This window comes from Bacillus rossius, chromosome 1, assembly GCF_032445375.1.
Source record: "Bacillus rossius redtenbacheri isolate Brsri chromosome 1, Brsri_v3, whole genome shotgun sequence".
Lineage (NCBI taxonomy): Eukaryota > Metazoa > Arthropoda > Insecta > Phasmatodea > Bacillidae > Bacillus > Bacillus rossius.
The window spans coordinates 55,154,870-55,174,991 of NC_086330.1; the positions used below are offsets into that span (position 1 = coordinate 55,154,870).

Sequence of the window (20,122 nt, forward strand, 5' to 3'; positions counted from 1 at the left end):
AGATGACAATCGCATCCAATAGCAAAACAATATTATTGTTTTATTGTGTCAACCATTTAAAGTGCAGTGTTAGCTAAGGTTTTTTTGTTATGTTTGTTTAAAGCGTGTATTTGTTAGCCAACGCGTGCACTACAAAATGCCTAGGAAAACTTTCAGAAAAGGTTTTAACTTTAATATAAAGCAAAAAATCTGTACCAGTTAACAATCCGGCAAATTATTACAGATACCTAGAATCACTTTCGATTCATCATAAGGTCAGCTGGGATGAACCACGTAGCGACACCAATTTTCACTAAGATCTGAATTTGCCATGACAGTACACAAATGGCAAGGCCAAACTTTTAAATTAGTTGGAATGGACTTAAGGTCATCAGTTTTTATACATGGCATGTTGTATGTAGCATTTTCCCGAGTAATGCGACCAACTACACTAAAAATACTCCTCCGAAATGAAAATCTTCGACATATCCGTAACATACTATGGAAGGAAGTATTAGGTTAAGTTCAAAAACTTATAATTAACGATAACTGTGAAGTGAGTGAAAATTAATAAAAAAACAAAATATAACTGATTATTTAAAATAAAGTGTTAACTGTAAGCCTTAGTGATTTGTTTATTTAACCTATTGCAGTTCTTATGTAGGTAGGTATGAAGTATAGTGATGTTGCAAATTATTCGTATATATAACGTATATTGTCTATATAGGTAAACTGTAATAGGTAAACTCGACCTATTATGATCACTGCACAAAACATTAAACTTTAAATTTCTCGTATAATTAAATACATAACAAATAATGTTATAAAAATAAAATTAATAAAACATTAATCTTTCGTATATCGGAAATGGATCTAACGATTTGGATGAAAATGTATTTCTGGTTAATGTTTTCCTTTCATGTTTGTCTAAATAGGTGTCTTCCTTTAAAATCCACGATTTTACACAAAAAATAAGACGCCAAGTGGAACTCCGTCGTCCAGGTACAGAGATAAACTCGGCATACAATATGTAGTACACCATTTTTAAAATGTTTGTTCAAAAACACTTAAATTTAATGAATGTTGAAAATTAAAAACAGTAATTGACACTAATAATAAATTAATAAATTTAAGTTCGATTTTTTTCATTCACTGATATTATAACTGCAGGTAACACACCAAAAACCAAAATAAAATCACAGACTTTTAAAAATGATTTTATTGATAATAAAATATCATACAAACAATTTACAAATATGTTTCTCTGTAAAACGCTATGGAATTTTTTTCTCGAAGTCTCAGTCTCGAACTAAATACAATTAATATAGTCTAGAACAAGGTAACAATGTAACACAAATATAGCTACAAACTATTACTAAAGTCACTTATTACCAGTAAAATGTAAAATTAAATAACTGACCGTAGTATTCACTTCCTCAGAATTCTTTGAAATTTTTGATAGTCAGTTCCTGACTCAAACTCTCTCACCAACCTTAATCTTGTGCTTATTTTAGTGCGGCAAGAACACTATATCATGTAGTTAATGGACTTTTAATGATAATTACCTACATCGCTAAGCATTTGAAACCATGCTCCAGCAAACATATGATTATTGTGAAAAGCTTTAGAGTTTTTCCGGAGTCAGACAAAATACTATAGCGCAATTTTCTGGCGGTATTAATGGCAAATTAAGCCAAAAATATTGGCAGTGATAATGTATGGTGTAATAATTCTAGACTTATCTTGTTTTTCCTGTAAGACTAACTCTTGCTGACCAAAACCATTTTACAAAGTGTGGGTCTACTCAAAAGCCCTTGAAGCACTGAAAATTATATATATATATTTTAATTTAGTATACTAAAGAGTTCATTTTAGTAATAATTCCATTTCATTTTCCTGTATTAAGAATAACATTTACACTTCATAAAAACCACAAGTCTCATACAATCAGTTGAAGAATCTTTCATTATATTCGTAACATTTACAAATACCCCCTAAAAACCATTTTTTGTAAACTTTTCCGAGTTTTAGATTTCTGTGTATTCGATACAAGCAAACTTACCAAGACCTTATTTGAGTAATATACCTTATCAAGCGTTCTTGTTGTAAAAAAAAAAATTAAGGTCCCAGATAAAACTTATATTTATAATATTCTATGGAGTTTCGAAAAAGAACCATTTTGTGAATTAATACTTATATTTCTTTAGACTTAACAAAGCAGCATTCCAGCAAGTGGCAGGCTACTCATTGTTCAACGATGGATAAGTGGGCATAGAACGAGGGTGATTGTTCTATCTAGTTTCTGAGCCGGGCTACACAAGGACATTGATGGCTAGTAGTACGAGCATGACGATTCTGGATGATGGGCTCAGCTCCTCGAGGTCAGCAGAGGGCGAGGAGTACGAGCATGACGGTTCTGGATGATGGGCTCAGCTCCTAGAGGTCAGCAGAGGGGCGAGGAGTACGAGCATGACGGTTCTGGATGATGGACTCAGCTCCTAGAGGTCAGCAGAGGGGCGAGGAGTACGAGCATGACGGTTCTGGATGATGGGCTCAGCTCCTCGAGGTCAGCAGAGGGGCGAGGAGTACGAGCATGACGGTTCTGGATGATGGGCTCAGCTCCTCGAGGTCAGCAGAGGGCGAGGAGTACGAGCATGACGGTTCTGGATGATGGGCTCAGCTCCTCGAGGTCAGCAGAGGGGCGAGGAGTACGAGCATGACGGTTCTGGATGATGGGCTCAGCTTCTAGAGGTCAGCAGAGGGCGAGGAGTACGAGCATGACGGTTCTGGATGATGGGCTCAGCTCCTCGAGGTCAGCAGAGGGGCGAGGAGTACGAGCATGACGGTTCTGGATGATGGGCTCAGCTCCTCGAGGTCAGCAGAGGGGCGAGGAGTACGAGCATGACGGTTCTGGATGATGGGCTCAGCTCCTAGAGGTCAGCAGAGGGCGAGGAGTACGAGCATAACGGTTCTGGATGATGGGCTCAGCTCCTCGAGGTCAGCAGAGGGCGAGGAGTACGAGCATGACGGTTCTGGATGATGGGCTCAGCTCCTCGAGGTCAGCAGAGGGGCGAGGAGTACGAGCATGACGGTTCTGGATGATGGGCTCAGCTCCTCGAGGTCAGCAGAGGGCGAGGAGTACGAGCATGACGGTTCTGGATGATGGGCTCAGCTCCTAGAGGTCAGCAGAGGGGCGAGGAGTACGAGCATGACGGTTCTGGATGATGGGCTCAGCTCCTCGAGGTCAGCAGAGGGCGAGGAGTACGAGCATGACGGTTCTGGATGATGGGCTCAGCTCCTCGAGGTCAGCAGAGGGCGAGGAGTACGAGCATGACGGTTCTGGATGATGGGCTCAGCTCCTCGAGGTCAGCAGAGGGGCGAGGAGTACGAGCATGACGGTTCTGGATGATGGGCTCAGCTCCTCGAGGTCAGCAGAGGGCGAGGAGTACGAGCATGACGGTTCTGGATGATGGGCTCAGCTCCTCGAGGTCAGCAGAGGGGCGAGGAGTACGAGCATGACGGTTCTGGATGATGGGCTCAGCTCCTCGAGGTCAGCAGAGGGCGAGGAGTACGAGCATGACGGTTCTGGATGATGGGCTCAGCTCCTCGAGGTCAGCAGAGGGGCGAGGAGTACGAGCATGACGGTTCTGGATGATGGGCTCAGCTCCTCGAGGTCAGCAGAGGGGCGAGGAGTACGAGCATGACGGTTCTGGATGATGGGCTCAGCTCCTCGAGGTCAGCAGAGGGGCGAGGAGTACGAGCATGACGGTTCTGGATGATGGGCTCAGCTCCTCGAGGTCAGCAGAGGGTCGAGGAGTACGAGCATGACGGTTCTGGATGATGGGCTCAGCTCCTCGACGTCAGCAGAGGGCGAAGAGTACGAGCATGACGGTTCTGGATGATGGGCTCAGCTCCTCGAGGTCAGCAGAGGGCGAGGAGTACGAGCATGACGGTTCTGGATGATGGGCTCAGCTCCTCGACGTCAGCAGAGGGCGAAGAGTACGAGCATGACGGTTCTGGATGATGGGCTCAGCTCCTCGAGGTCAGCAGAGGGCGAGGAGTACGAGCATGACGGTTCTGGATGATGGGCTCAGCTCCTCGAGGTCAGCAGAGGGGCGAGGAGTACGAGCATGACGGTTCTGGATGATGGGCTCAGCTCCTCGAGGTCAGCAGAGGGGCGAGGAGTACGAGCATGACGGTTCTGGATGATGGGCTCAGCTCCTCGAGGTCAGCAGAGGGGCGAGGAGTACGAGCATGACGGTTCTGGATGATGGGCTCAGCTCCTCGAGGTCAGCAGAGGGGCGAGGAGTACGAGCATGACGGTTCTGGATGATGGGCTCAGCTCCTCGAGGTCAGCAGAGGGGCGAGGAGTACGAGCATGACGGTTCTGGATGATGGGCTCAGCTCCTCGAGGTCAGCAGAGGGGCGAGGAGTACGAGCATGACGGTTCTGGATGATGGGCTCAGCTCCTCGAGGTCAGCAGAGGGCGAGGAGTACGAGCATGACGGTTCTGGATGATGGGCTCAGCTCCTCGAGGTCAGCAGAGGGGCGAGGAGTACGAGCATGATGGTTCTGGATGATGGGCTCAGCTCCTAGAGGTCAGCAGAGGGGCGAGGAGTACGAGCATGACGGTTCTGGATGATGGGCTCAGCTCCTAGAGGTCAGCAGAGGGGCGAGGAGTACGAGCATGACGGTTCTGGATGATGGGCTCAGCTCCTAGAGGTCAGCAGAGGGGCGAGGAGTACGAGCATGACGGTTCTGGATGATGGGCTCAGCTCCTCGAGGTCAGCAGAGGGCGAGGAGTACGAGCATGACGGTTCTGGATGATGGGCTCAGCTCCTCGACGTCAGCAGAGGGCGAAGAGTACGAGCATGACGGTTCTGGATGATGGGCTCAGCTCCTAGAGGTCAGCAGAGGGGCGAGGAGTACGAGAATGACGGTTCTGGATGATGGGCTCATCTCCTCAAGGTCAGCAGAGGGCGAGGAGTATGAGCATGACGGTTCTGGATGATGGGCTCAGCTCCTCAAGGTCAGCAGAGGGCGAGGAGTACACTAGTTCCTGGGTCGGTTCCTCAAGGGCAGCGGCACGGCGCCGGGCGGCAGGTTGGGCGGCTCCTCGCCGCCACGGGGTCGAGGGAAGTTCTGCTCCCCGTCGCCCTGCAGCTCGTCGAGCGGCGGCGGCGTCGTGGTGGGCACGTCGCAGTCCTCTGTGGGCGGCACCACGCAGCGCAGCGATCTGCGGTCGAACACCAGCTGCGCCGGGCAGCGCTGCAGGCGCGGGTAGCCGCCCTGGCACTGCCAGTAGCGGTTGCACGACTTCCCCAGGGGCACGTTCCCGTTCGCCTCGTCGTTGCAGAGAGCTGCGGGCACGACCGCCAGTCACGAACAACTCGACAACATTCTCCCGAGTGGTTTCAGAACCGTCACTCACCACATAACCCCTCCTATTCATCCAATTTAAACACATCTCAAATCCACTTACCATCCTTTTATATACATCACAATCAAAACATAACTGATCATTCCATGAATAGGGGCAGTAGGTGGATCTCCGGCCTGGAACTCTCCACGGGCCCATGGCTCCATGCCCAGTTCTGACTTGCGGATCACAAGGTCAGCAAGGGTTACAATGACAGTGTAGTTGCAACTTACCCATTATTTATTAAGCAACAAAGGGTAAGATAAACAACTCAACATGAACCGATGTGATGGACTCACCTGGAACAAACATGCACTGCATAAACCGACTTAACAGAATGCATATTCCATTCAATCGTGGTGGTTTATCTGGTGGAAAAATATTAAGCCCCTGTGGGAAATTTTCAAGACAAATATATTTTTTTTCGGGAGAAAGAATAAATATGTTATCAAATTGGCGATTATTCCTAGAAATAGGAAAATTTCGGGCCATTTTGGGGAATTTTTATCTTTTTTTTTTGAGAAAAAAAGGGAAATTATGAATTTAAAAAGCACAGCAATCCAAATTGGTGTCTGGGTTGATATACAATGCTTCATGCCTCTTCTGAAACCTGTGCTTGCGCTCTAGATTTACGACTTCTCTCATTCTGATATAACATACCATGAAAATGACACATAGAATTAGTAACTACATTAACACATGAAATGCATGGGTCTATTTTGTGGAAAATTATGCATACACGCCACAATCGTTCACCTCACCAGCAGACCTTTAGTGTCAAGATGGTTCTTCCCCAGTCCTCGTTTAGTACGAGGAACTTGCTATTGCTAAACTGATCCCACTTAATTATTTTCTGCAAATAATTGTGAAAAAATTTTTTCACCATATTACTAACCCCTGTTACAGTAAAATTTCAAAAATTGCAAGATGGGGTGAACCCGGTGGTGAAAAAAAATGTAGGAATAGTGGTTTTAAAAGAAAAATTCACCTTATTGTTATACTTGGAGTGTATTTGTCTATGTTTGAAAAATTACTTTCTTTTATATTTATAATTTTCTTAGATATTTATTGTTTACTGGACCAATGACAGTTTACGGGGTGTTCAACAGAACATTTGTGATTCGCCCGACAGTAATAATGCTAAGGAAAACATGTTTCCGCTTAAGTATTCGGAGAAACATCTTTGTATGTACCTAAGGCTTTCGCGTAATACAATTGTCTCCACCTATATGCATCTGTGTCTTTAATAATGAACATGAAAGTAGATAGTTCGATAAATCAACTGTAAAATGTCTGAATAAGGAACCAAAATCATCCACTGAAAATTACACCAGACACAGCAATGACCACCACATTTCTTTCTCTGTGATTAAAATAACCCATGTCTGAGAACTCTTGGTGCGAGGCGAGTTTTTTCATTCCAAGACACTGTTTCAACAATTGGTTATAATTTAAATTAAACATTGCATGGTTTACACAAAGTTATCTTATTGGAAAAAGAATTGGTACTATAGAAACAATTACCTATGAATATTATGTGTTGAAACATGTTTAAATGTACGAAAATGGAAATGAACAAAAATTCATAAGCAATTAAAACTTTTACACTTATATGTATAAAGAATTATCCACATGTTTATCTTACTACTTTAACTAGGATGCTACCAAGATACCCCGAGTACAACGTACATGTGTCTTAAAAGATAAGAAACAAGTATTGAATATATCAATTTGTTGTTTTCTTTAAATAAAATATTACATCCTTTAACTCAAAAAAAAAGATTTATTTGAGATTTTTGATGAGACTTTTATTTAAATTTTTTTTAATAATTCCAAAAAAATTTTTTTTACGGGTTTTGGTTATTTTAACTCTCACTCTATGTATATATCTGAGGATTGCATTTACAAAAAAAAAGTATGGGTATATGGTGAATATCGTGTAAGCACTCTCAAATTATACCGGTCTGAAAATTATAGCTAATGATCTACGCATCGTTCTGCTAACATTGTTCTGCCAACAGCGTTCGTAACGTGGTGGACAGTGTTCATGCTCTGCTAGTGACAGTTGGGAAATAGCTACCACTATTACTCAGCAGAGTCTCGCTAATCTGGACCCTACTCTCACCCAAACATACTGTTGATACGGAAAGGATTAAGATAGAATTAATTTTTTCTCACAAATATGTTTTTGTTTTGTTAATCTTACATCTTAGGTCTACGTACACAGCAGTACAAAAACAAAAACAAAAAAGAATGAAAAAAGTAGAACATACATAACATGCGTTTTAAGGGGGTGCCTCCCATTTCAGGTCCAGATTTTATATTTACAGTAATTACAGATAAACTTGTAGACTTTTCCAATTGTTTAACTTTTACGAAATTAAAAATATATACAGCGCGTACTTTTTGCATAATTAGCTACCAAAGTTACATTTTTAACGTTTTTGGGTTGTACAAATAAGGAGAATTTAGTTTATTGAAAAAAATAAAACTTCTTAGGTTTAACCGAAATGCCACTGGCTATTTAAAGAAATGGTTTGATTTTTCTTTCTGAAATTATTTATTAATTTTACCTGGCATTTCAAAATTCTCAAATTTTTTACAATTTTGACAGCAAAGAAACACGGAATGAGTTTTTTTTTGATAGAAATGCAAACCATACCATGAAGTAGCCAGTGTCATTTCAGTTAAACCTAAAAAGTTTCAGTTCTGCAATTAATTAAATTCTCCTTATTTGTACAACCCAAAAAAAGTTAAAAAATGTAAATTTGGCAGCTAATTATGCAAAACGTTTGCGCTGTATACGTTTTTCATTTCGTGAAAGTTAAACAATAAAGTCTAAAAGTTGATCAGTGATTAATATGAATTTATAATCATGACCTGAAATGAGAGGCACGCCCTTAAGGCAAAAACTGTTTAATCCGGACTCTGCTTGCTCCAGGGACAGTTACACTCACGGTGCTTCTGGCAGCCCTCGACGTTCTGCGGCCAGTCGCACGAGTGCGTGACCTCGTTGTAGAGCAGGCCGCCGATGCACAGCTGCTCCGTGGCAGTGCCGTTCCAGCAGGTCCAGTAGCGCGTGCACGACGTCTCGTGGCCGAAGATGCCGTACAGCCAGCCGCAGTGCTCCGTCGAGATCGGCCCGTCTGCGCAGGCGCAGGACAGTACAGCTCACAACATGTCAGCACTGGCCGGCACAAGTTAGCACAGTCCAGCACATGTCAGCACAGTTCATAAACGTTCGGCACAGATCAGTGGAAGTCGGCACAGGTCAGCGTAGGTCGGCACATGGTCAGCATTGCTTAACAAAGGTTAGCACGGGTTAGCACAGATAAAGGTTCACTCTGAGTTTAAAATGGTTGAAAATTATTCCAAGTCAGACGAATCTCAATGCCAATCCGTCTAAGAACTGCACCCACTGAGAGAAAGGTTTGTTATCCTCAATAAAATATTTGTTTGTATATATTTTGTTGATTCAAAAAAAATTTGTATTAGGAAAGCTTTAGTTCACCTAACAACATCATTTTGTCAATTCAAATGTATGTTTGGTTAGATGTTACAAATCAATTTTTTTTGCTAACCAAATTTGGCTAGGCCAACAAACTACTTTTTCACATGCAGCAAGTAAATATTTATTTTGCTATACATAAACAAATATTTATTTATTCTCTCTGTGTTCTGAAATACCCACAAACTGCTTAATTTGACTGTCTTCAAAATGTTGTAAATTGGCTTTACTGACAAATTTTTTTGGGGACTACAGATCGTTATTTAAATTTCCATTTCGTTAACACGCATGCATCTCTGGACAGTCGGGAGTTCCTTTGGTAGCCTATTATTATTTTTTTTTTAATCGTTCAAAAAGAATGTTTAAAAGCTTGTGATGTTTTGCCGAGCCTCCTCAGACAATCTGAAGAAGCGTGGTTGTTCGAAGAGAGCGTGATTGCACTCACTGGCCAGCTGCTTGCCCTCGCAGTAGTTGGCGCGCCAGGGGTAGTCGCAGCCCTCCGTGACGCCGCGGTTCTTGCCGGCGAACACCAGCCCGTTGGGGCAGTCGTACAGCTCCGGCTGGCCGCCCACGCACTCCCACAGGCGGTCGCAGTGGGTGGCGTCGGCCACCACGCGGCTCTTGGTCTTGCAGGGGTCCTCCTGCTGGAAGCCGCTGCTCTTCTGGCCGCTCGCTGCGCACACGGAACAACCACCCCCGCGTCACTCGCACTCCACAGCCCGTGTCACCTCGTGACGTGAACCAGCGAACCTTTGCGGTGGGTATCGTACCTACAGTTTTTGCAGCAGTGGCATCTAAAAAAAAAATAGCGTGAAAGCAGTGGCGTAGCCAGGATTTGTGTATGAGGGGTGTTAAGAAGCATGCGCTCCCTCCCCCCCCCCTTCTTAATGAAGCGGGGTTGGTCCGGGGGTCTTCTCCCCCGGGAAAATTTGGATTTTAAGGTGTAAAATAGTGCTATTTTTAGCAGTTTTCGGTATGTACTTAAATTTAAATATTGTAATGGTAAATTTTTTTATTAATTTTAACATGAAATTTGTTTGAGTGATTAATAAGAAATTAATTAAATATTTGGTGCTAAGGCAGGGGGGGGGGGTTGAACCCCGAACCCCCCCTCCCCAGCTACGCCCCTGCTAGAAAGTAGTGCAGCAAATTGTCACGAGCTTCGCCAGTGTCAATCGGCCAGAGTTTTACTAAACTGTCCTATTACGATATTTCGGTGTGAAATATTAGCTCTCTCGGTGTATGGCATTTGATGGGAGTAATTTTATATTCAGTGAGTGGAACGGAAGTCGCGTGGATTGGAAATGTGTTACCACGGTGCTGCACTCTTGTGGCGAATGGCGTGAACCAGTGTTTTTACATGCATCGTATATGCTTTGTTTGGGTATTGGTCAGCCATGCCAGTGATTTAAGCCATAAATAACTCCCCAGTCATAAATATGGATTAACACTATGTTATTTTGGGCCCAGGTAAAACCTGCATGCACATATCAGATGAAGGATAGCCTGGATGAAAAGTTGAACGAGGCATGGAAGAGTATACCATGCGGGAACTGGTCACTTCGACGCTAGGTCCACTTTCGTTCTTTATTTTGCGTCCAGCTAATTAAATGTACCTTATATTTAGTAAGATTTTACATCAAGATGTATAAATTAAATGTTTAGAAAAAAATATTTTTGAATCCGTACGAAAGATTTATCCAACGTTTCAGTCTTGTACTTGGTACCTGTGTAATGCCAGCAAGTAGTCCACCCACTGTGAGCGTGGTGTGTTCAGACAGCATAAAACAAAGTTTTCTATCTGCTTCGTAAAATAGACAACTCACTAGGGAATTAATATTCTTTTAGGCCTAGTGTTATTATAATACTTATAGTCTTTCACAGACACCTTTAAAAATAAGAGCTTCCACCAATGATTTCAAAGACGAATAATTCTCCATTTGTTACAATAAAAAACTAACATTTTATTTCGTCTAAGTAAGCCTTTTGGACTTAAAAAATAAATGTATTTGCAACTGGTAGTGCATTAATACCAGAATGAGTATCTAGAAAGGTGTTTGCTTAAATGTTCAATGAATAATCATCGTGCATTGGTTCTACAAAAAGTGATACAAAAATACACTCATGTTTAATGGTGATGAAATTTTTTTAGCCGATGTACAAAACCATTCAGGTGTTATTAAGATAAACTTCACAGCAAGAATTTGCCTTGTTGTATTTAATTTTGACAGCCCGTTATATATGATTTTTTTAGTTCTTTTGAAAAAAAAAAAAACAACATAACATTAGGTGATAATCAAATGACCCAGTTTCTACTAATAAAATTACGTTTGGATATTTTTGTTTTTTAATGCGAACAGTTAAATGTTACAAAAATTCTTTTTTTTAATAGTGTAATTTCTGAGTTTTACATAATTTACTTGGTGCGCTAGCTTAAAGATAAAATTATACATTCGATTAATGTATGGTCATAGATTATTGCTGAAAACTAAATTTAATTTGTGTTTCAATAATATGAACACACGTAACAGTTACTAATCGGCCTCATTTACTAAATATTTTATATTTGCCATAATATAACTTTACTTGCCTGTGTGCCAGCAAATTATTTAATTTTATTCTGATTTTTTATTGTTTACAATCAAATCATTTATTTGATAAATTAATTATTAATATATATTTAAAAAATATTTTTTTATTTATGAACAGCGCAGTTGCGTTTCTATTTTCTTTTATCTAACAGTGTTCAGTAGAATAAATTTTCTACTATGTATATTTGCAATATTGTGGAGTTATGTAAAAAGTTGGATAAGGTGGCAACAAATACATATTTGGCCGTCAACATAAGATGAAGCAGTACTTAAAAAAACTGTTAATGTTAAAAACAAAGTACAGTCAGCACTTTCAGACTTCTTCCCGATACAGAAATCGTTTTCCATCTCGGTGCATGTGCCAATTCCCAGATTAGAAAGGAAAGGGACTCACATCTCCCTCTTCCCCCCATAAACCCACGATTTATCGGTACAATACAAGGTGAAGTACAAAATGGCAATGGTTTTAGCTGCTGTACAAGGAACCGCTCTGCCTTAGATGTTCCGCATCTTTGTGCTCAAGGAGAACAACCTATCGAGCTACAAGTGCTCCGTGCAATCTTGGACGAAGTGCGGAGTTTATGGGAGCGTCGATAACGGTTCATCCGACTTGGGGATGTCGGGGGGGGGGGGGTAAGAACGACCTCATAACTGCGTCCTTCAGATGTCCCTCCATGCACTCACGATGGGGAAGGAGGGAGGGAGGGAGGGAGGGAGACCTTGGACCTCATGGTTCACCTTCGCCGGGTTTTACATTTGCAAAACAACCCGGAGAACGTCTTTCGCGACCCCGTTGGCACGCACTCCGAACCGCGCAGCCCTGGGATCCAAGGACGAAGTCCCTGTCCGGCTTCGCCCGTCGAAGAAGCGGTCACGAATTTCTGGCGGGGGACCTTGACACGCCGACCGCCTAGTCCGAGAGATGGACTCCTGAGGCCGGATCATTCGATAATTCACTGAGTTCCAACCTTTCACTGCTAATTACGGCCCATTCGAAATTCAAGGGTTGCATCATCTGCACTGAAAAAAATAAAACCGTTTTGTAATCGCCACAAACATTTTTTTGCCAACCAGGGTATCGTTAACAAAATATCGCAGGCTTTCACGGCCATTTTCTGGAGTTTCTTGGCTTCTGGGTAACTGCTTCCTGATAATGACTGTAACTTTGACCGAAACGTCGGTGATTTCTTCGCCTTCGACGTGGCTACAACCCAGAAGCCAAGCAACTACAGGATGTTGTTTCACACGGGTACAATGGTTGTTATCAACAATTCAGATGTATTAAATAAGCTTTTGCAATCACAAGTTCTTAGGAACAGGCATTTCACATTTATTTTCAAAAGTTGTCACTTGTGTGTGACAATTGTAGCTGTACACTTGTATCAACAAGATTTCACAATATTTCGTAATTTATTTAATGAGCCTATAATAATAATGTTTTAGTTGAAGCATAATTAGTTTAGGATTCTACTTAAATGTTGTATTTTTATTTCAACATTTTAAAGGAATAACTATACCAAAACATTTTTCTAGGATGAATAATATTAAACTAGTAAATGCAACCCACTTAAATATGTATGCTAAGTTGAGAATTAGTAGTAAAAAACAATTGAAAGCTCCATGTTTATAAGCTTAAATGTTCACTGACCGAAGTTTTGTGGTAGCTTACAGGTATATCACTTTTCCGCTTTAAAAAATATCATTATAAGTTTACAAGAATGCTTTTGTGAAATACTTGCAACGGGACAAAATTCAAAACCTTTACTATTTTAATTATTAGTTACAAACTTGTGCATTTGAAAATGTGCTTCTGGCCCCCACTAAATATGTTATGGTGACAAGAGAAAAAAAAATGTAATATTCGCTCAGTGATCCAGTGGCAAAATTATTTTGCTATCACTAATAAATGTTTTTGTTAACGCTTAAAATTTCTCCCTGTCCCCTCAAAATATTGGGTGAGGGTCTTTATTAACAATATTTGCTGAACAGAAATACCGTATGATTGAATAATATTTCAACAACTTTATGAAGTTCGGAATACATGATACTTTATTATTTTTAATTTTTTATGTGTTTATATTGTTTTGTATAGTTTATTTATATCTAATTATCATTATATTTACCTAATAGTATTGTGGAGATACGTTGGTATCATCAATTCTTTGTTGGTTTAATTCGAGGTGTTTATTAAGTTACGTTGTTACCACTTACCATCTATAATTCTGAGGCCACAATAATTTGTTATAATCATATTCATAATAGGATATAAAAAATTCCGATATATCTATTTGTGGTTGGTAGAGAATAATAATTCTTTCATTAATACAGTGTCTGAATTCAGGCCATAAATAGTAATTTTATATATGAGTGAAAATGAACAAAAGTTTTTCAAGAGCAATAAACTTAAAAACAATCAAAGAAAGTCTACTTGTTTTTGAAGTTTACCAAAATATTTCCATAATCTTCGGATAGTGAAAAATAACATTTTAGTTATGTTTCAATCCATGACTGATCCGGCAAGCATTGGCAGATTCTCAGTACTACTCTGGAGATAAATCAAAGTTAGTTACCCAATTTTCTTTGGATTTTTTTGTAAGTATTCTTAGTTGAATAAAGATGTTCCCTGGTTATCGTTTATTGCACCAGAGTATAATTGTTCTCTTGTGAGCTATGTGGTTAGCGAGCCGTGTCTCCATTCAATAGGCGTTTATTTGTTCCTTCACCAACGTGACAAACCAAAACCTGTTGTATGCTTAACTACTAGAGGGCTATGTGTGTGTGTTTTTTTGTGACACCGGGTGAAACCCTCAATTTTTTATGTTTTATTTTACCTCCGGTTACTACCGCTGATGGGCATGTGATGGTAATCTATGAGACTAGTGTGCTTGAATGTGTGTACAGTAATATATTAGTATGTGCATAAATATAGTGCGAGTAAAACATCCTGAGAGCTGTCGTGGTGGAGTGGAGGAGCGTGTGAAGTAAGAGGGACAAAAGAGGAATTAGGGAAAGGGAATATGTACCAGTGGGGCGCGGCAACGAAAGTTCGGGTACCATACCTGTTCAAAATTATGTTAATAACGAAGTGCTTAACGAGCGATAGAGCCAAGCGTTAAGCGTGGAAAAAGCAACAATGATGTTTTTAGAACAGTTGATACGTAACCGGGCCGTCCCGAGTCGACACTGTTTGGTTCCGTAAGACACCGCCTACTATCCGGCTCTGCCGGTCCTTTTCAAGCAACGAGTTTCCATTGAATTATGAAGTCCAGCTCATAAGACGTTTGGCCTGCACTCTATATTTTATAGGCTAAATTGATAAACAGAAAAATTAATTTCTGTACTTTTACAAAAGATTCCTCTTGAAACCATTTGCGAAGAAATAGTTTGTAATACCACAAGAAACATATTGTAACTTTAAAGAACACATGGCTATGGTTATTTTTGTACATATTAAATACGTTTTTCGGGGTAATACTGACATTTTATTAAAAAAAATTTGCGTATATATAAGTTTTAATTGATATTTCATACAATCACAATTTTTTTAGACCGTGGAAAAGATAATCGATTTTTCCATAATTATATCTTAGTTCATTTTATTATGCTTATTAATTTGCGCAGTTAATACTGGAGAGCTACTCAGTGAACGGTTTACAAATAATTTCAAATATTTGGAGGTACTGGGACAATACAAAGCATAAATGCCTGGGTATAAATCCGAACCTAGTATTAGTGCGAACACTATTTTGCAGTGATACAGCTGTTTTCATATCAATGCATAAATATCTGTAATTTTACATTAATATTTATTTATTTTCCATTTTCCAAAAAAAATATAGCGTACTGTTTGTTGTACCTGTTGTGAAACATACAGTGGTTCATGTAAAACATTTGAATTATATCTGGAATTCATCCTACGTGTCTGTTGAGAATATTATGAAACTAATTCAAGTAATGAACTTAATCAAATTTATTGGTTCCTTATTGTGTGTATCGGAATTGAAATGCTAAATTTGTAATTTTAATTTACTTTGCAATAATTATCATCTGAGATTTTGGTGACACTTTAATCAAACAAATTCTTTATATTTATCTTAAAATTTAAGTTTTACCAATGCAGAAACATTATCATTTATACTATATTATGTTAGATTGTACCTTAAAATAAATTGGACAGTGTGAATACGTTCCTGTCACATCCCGGAAGCACAGATCAGTTTAAAATAAAACTGGTTTTCGAGACAGCCTGACTAGATCTCTCTCGCCCTAACTGTCATTACGCAACTAAAATTAACGTTAAATGCGTTCGCCATTAAGAAAATAGTCGAATACCCAAAATCCCAGGAGATAAACGGACAAGTATGTTAAATTCCTAGAACTTTTTATGTTCACATTACGTCCAGATGCTTTGCTAAGGTGACCGCGAGTCGGTAAAAGTGAATGTAAATGGTTGGTGAGCTGCCTTTAATCAACGCATGAGAGAAAACATCTAAAAACACTTTCACATATGAGTGCACATGTAGACCTGTTTCATTTAGAATGTGGGACAAAACTAATGACAACTACGTTCACATCGAAGAGAGAGTAAACGAAAGTCTTCCAAATACTTTGTTCGACCTTTTAGATTCGCAAGCTAACTTTCTGTGATGTAAACTGACTTTCACAAGTCTTTAAAAAATTAATATTTTTTTTAGGTATTATAACGAAAAGTCTTTAAACATTTTCATTACTAAACTAAGACTAACGAAATAAAAAGCTTTAAGTATTTTACAAGTGTTCCAACTTATTAAGCTCAATACAAAATGAATCCAGAAGAAAGGCGTAATATATCATGCGAAGCTTTCAAAAGTGTCAACTCAATGGTGTAAGTTCTCTTGTTAGTATAACTTTTGATTAATAAACCACATTCCTACTTAAAACTAAATCATTTCTGCAAGAAATTAGGCAACAAATGAAATTTCTGACCATGGTTTGGTTGATTTGTTTTATTTTTAAAAGGTAAACTCAGAACAAAAAATTATTCGAATATTCTTGATAATTCGTGATCCATATGTTTATTCCAAATTATAAATTAATTTTATTTGTTTAAGCAGAAGCTGACCTTCAATGTGAAATCATACACGCCTCTGATTTAACCTTACAAAGCATGCAGCAGTAATGAAGTGTGTTCACTCCGGAAATAGTTTCACACTTTTAATGAATAAACGTGAACACTACGGAGGGCCATAGCTTGGTTAAATTTGGATGTAAAATGCAACGGTAGAGTATCACGCTTCGCAAATATGCAAGGAATTTCTCTGGTGACGGCACATTCGATACCAAAAACGGGTTTTAATCAATTTCTGCGAAAACGCGGTGCTCATAAAATGAGTATTTGAACCACGCCCTTAGATCATTGAACATTAGCTGACACTACCTCCCAGGACATAGTTATTATGTGATTGTGTTGCGATCAACTACTCAATAAATAATTTAGCTTAGACCTTTAAAAGTTCAAAGCTACCCTCAAAAGTGTTAAATAACCATTTAGTTGGTGTACTACATCGTGAAAAATGTAGATAATATTTATAAATGTATAAAACATATTCTGAAATTTGCGTGGATACAAAATCCAACCATCACCATTACCACATTCACAATATCCTCAAGGTTGGAGGAGGTGCAGCGATAAGTCACTATTATCACATTATGGGCGACCCGTTCTCGAAAACAGTTCCAGCTATATTGACTTCACTGTTGTGCTGTGGTCAATTTCCAATTCTTTCTTCAAACAAAACTGTGAATCGTGACTTTGTATGTTACAGTATCCGACGAATTTGTTGTTAGAATGTAAATCACGACTAATGGGTATTAGTTCAAAAAATTGTATTTCCCCTTCCAAAGATAAGTTTTTAATATATAGTAGTAATGAAATTAACGATGAAGCAACCATTATACACACTGGATTCACATTACAATTCTGAACAATATTGTAATGTCAAGGTTTCGAGTGCATTTTGTTCTACGTTTCTTGCCTACCTCATTATTATTATTAAATGTGTAAGCAGATATTCCACATCGGACAAAACAAACAGAAGCCCCGGCGTGATATGCAATCAGGGTTCACGGTGATGTAGCGGGTTGCAGCTTTGGCAGGCGACCGGGCCGCGTGGCAGGAAGCAGCCGCGCCAGGGGCCACGAGGTCGCGCCGCGCCGGTTACGCTTACACGCCTGTCGGGGAGTTGCGCAACCGGCGGGTCACGGGAGTTCCGCGGGTGGACTAATCGCAGGGGAAGAGAAAGAGACGGAGAGAGTGAATACCCACGCGGCCAGCTTCAGGGCCGTTTAACGGCTAAGATTGCGAAACTGATCCCGGCTGAGACTGCTCTCGGAGGCGATCTCGACACTCGGGAACAATCACCGGGCATAATCCCCATCCGAGGCTGCGTGGATCGCAACTCTGATTGTTTGCCGTGTAACATCATAGCTCTCGACATACGGCATCTGTGGGAGTAATGTCGTGAATGGAACGGAAATGTGTAACCAAGGTGCTTTCATTTGTGGCGGGTGGCGCTTACCAGAGTTCACAAAGCCAAAGGTAAACTTTATAGTATTAACTGTTTAGTGAATTTGAACAAAATGGGCAGTGTTTTAATAAAAATTATTTGTCTAAATTCAGATCTAAACCCGAAGTTTAGTATTTTTTTCAAGCCTTTTTCGCTTTTATTGGAGCCATTTAGTTATATGGTTTAACATTTCGCTCTGCAAATCAAATGTTTCTTTAGTCGACTTAGCTGCTCCGGCAAACCAGTTCTGGCGGTGGGTGCGGAAACTCCGTGTGATTCGCGTCCAGAAATGTAGTTGAAAACACAATTTTTTCATATTTATCACACTCGGCATTGTTTTTAAGATTTCTATGTTAAATTTTGTGTCCAAGTTTCGTATTTTAAGTGTATTAGTAACATGAAATTTGTTCTTTGCCGAGGTGAGATGTTGCAAATATCTGGTAAATACTGAAAGTCTCACTGACATTATTTTTTATTCAAGTCTTTGGTCCCCGGAACGGTACGATGCGAATCTGCATGTTCTACTATTCTATGCTATTACTTTGATCTCAACGTGACTAACACATGTTACATATTTAATAAACGTACTTCAAATATTTTGACATTTGTCTACCTGCACAGTGTTCACCATGTACAAGTTTGTGTATAATGAGCCTATTTACTCTTTTCAATTAGCATTGCTTCCCATTTCTGTCCTCTCCTACATTTACCTTAACATATTTGTTCGCTATCATAATAAGATCCCCTAGAAGATACGGTATTTATTTTTAGCGCCTCAATTATTTTCCTTTATTGGAGAATTGGTGGGAATATTAAACTATATGTTTTCCTTGGTCTATGTATCAATGTCGTGTGCAAAGAGGCAAAATTCCACATTTGGTGTAAGAGTAAGAACACGATACTGTGGGAAACAGGAAGTAAAGCTGAACCAGGAGTTTCTAGAAGCGTCGAAAAATTGAACTGCGTTTATTTCCTGTCGAGCATTCCGTGTGATCCCCCTGCCCACTTGTACAGGAAGCGGCGGGGCCGGCGGCTCGGCAGTCACAGGACCCGGAAGCCGCAGGAACCCGGCAGCGGTGTCCCGGCCGGCCACATCATTCCTAGCCCTGCTCACTGAGCAACTAAGTGAGATCTCACACCATTGTTTTATGAGATTCTAAAGTTTTTTTAAATTTCGCTGTTTCGGTCCATTTAGTGCGAAAACCTTATTTCCCCGATCAAAGATAAAATTGTGTGTCAGAAGTTATACTTTTTTATATCAGACACTAAAGAATTTTAAAATTTATTTTTTCAAAAACCATCAGAATTTGCCTACGTTACTTTTGTGACAGAAATAAAAATGTAGTGCATATATATATATATATATTTATTTATTTATGAAGGGTTAAGTATAATATGATGGTTGAATGCATTCCTGTAAAATAACAAAACGAACTTACTGAGCCATATATTAAAAATTATAAAATCTACTGACTTCAAAATTAACAAGTAATGATATATTTTTCTCTACTTAAATTGTTTAAAATGCAATAATAGTTGTATAAAAAAGCAATGGCATATTTTTTTTTTCATTGACAGGATTTGAATCTGGCCATAAATTTTAAACTCGTACATTTAACCACTTTGAAAAATAAGAAGAGTGGTGCACAGTTACCGGTAGGCTACACCCCTAATATTTTATTTTTTATGCAACCCAAGTTATTGTGTAATTGAAGTCGTTGTAGTTGTTTGTTTAAGGGTAAGTGCCAAGGAAACGACAGACCAGCACAAATTACATCCACGTCTTACCCGGGACTCGAACCCAGAACCTCCGCACGGAAAATCGGCGCGTTTCCAGCTGCGCTACGGAAGCCAGTACCACTGAAGTAAACAGACACGATCGTAGCCGACACAAATATTTATTTGGCACGTCCATAAGCTGAATACGTGTCCTTATTTTCACGTTTGTGTGTGTATGCGATTTGCTGCCCAGATGACTTCGGCTCGTGGGAATAGTAGAAACGCACATACGCTTAAAGATTTCATCTTTGGTGTGCGCGCACTTCTTTGCAGTTCCATTCCTTACTAAAAATATCTTGCC

The 20,122-nt window shown here is 40.0% G+C and overlaps 1 protein-coding gene across 1 annotated transcript in view; it reads right to left on the reverse strand.

Moving 5' to 3' along the window:
- Positions 1-1,178: 1,178 nt before the first annotated feature.
- Positions 1,179-20,122, reverse strand: part of LOC134536298 (protein obstructor-E-like) — a 37,166-nt gene continuing 18,222 nt past the window's right edge. The window contains exons 2-4 of the mRNA XM_063376052.1: positions 9,352-9,579; positions 8,356-8,544; positions 1,179-5,339 (exon numbers count right to left, since the gene is read on the reverse strand). Coding sequence (XP_063232122.1) covers positions 5,032-5,339; positions 8,356-8,544; positions 9,352-9,579 — 725 coding nt within the window. The 3' untranslated portion in view covers positions 1,179-5,031. The remainder of the gene's footprint in view (positions 5,340-8,355; positions 8,545-9,351; positions 9,580-20,122) is intronic.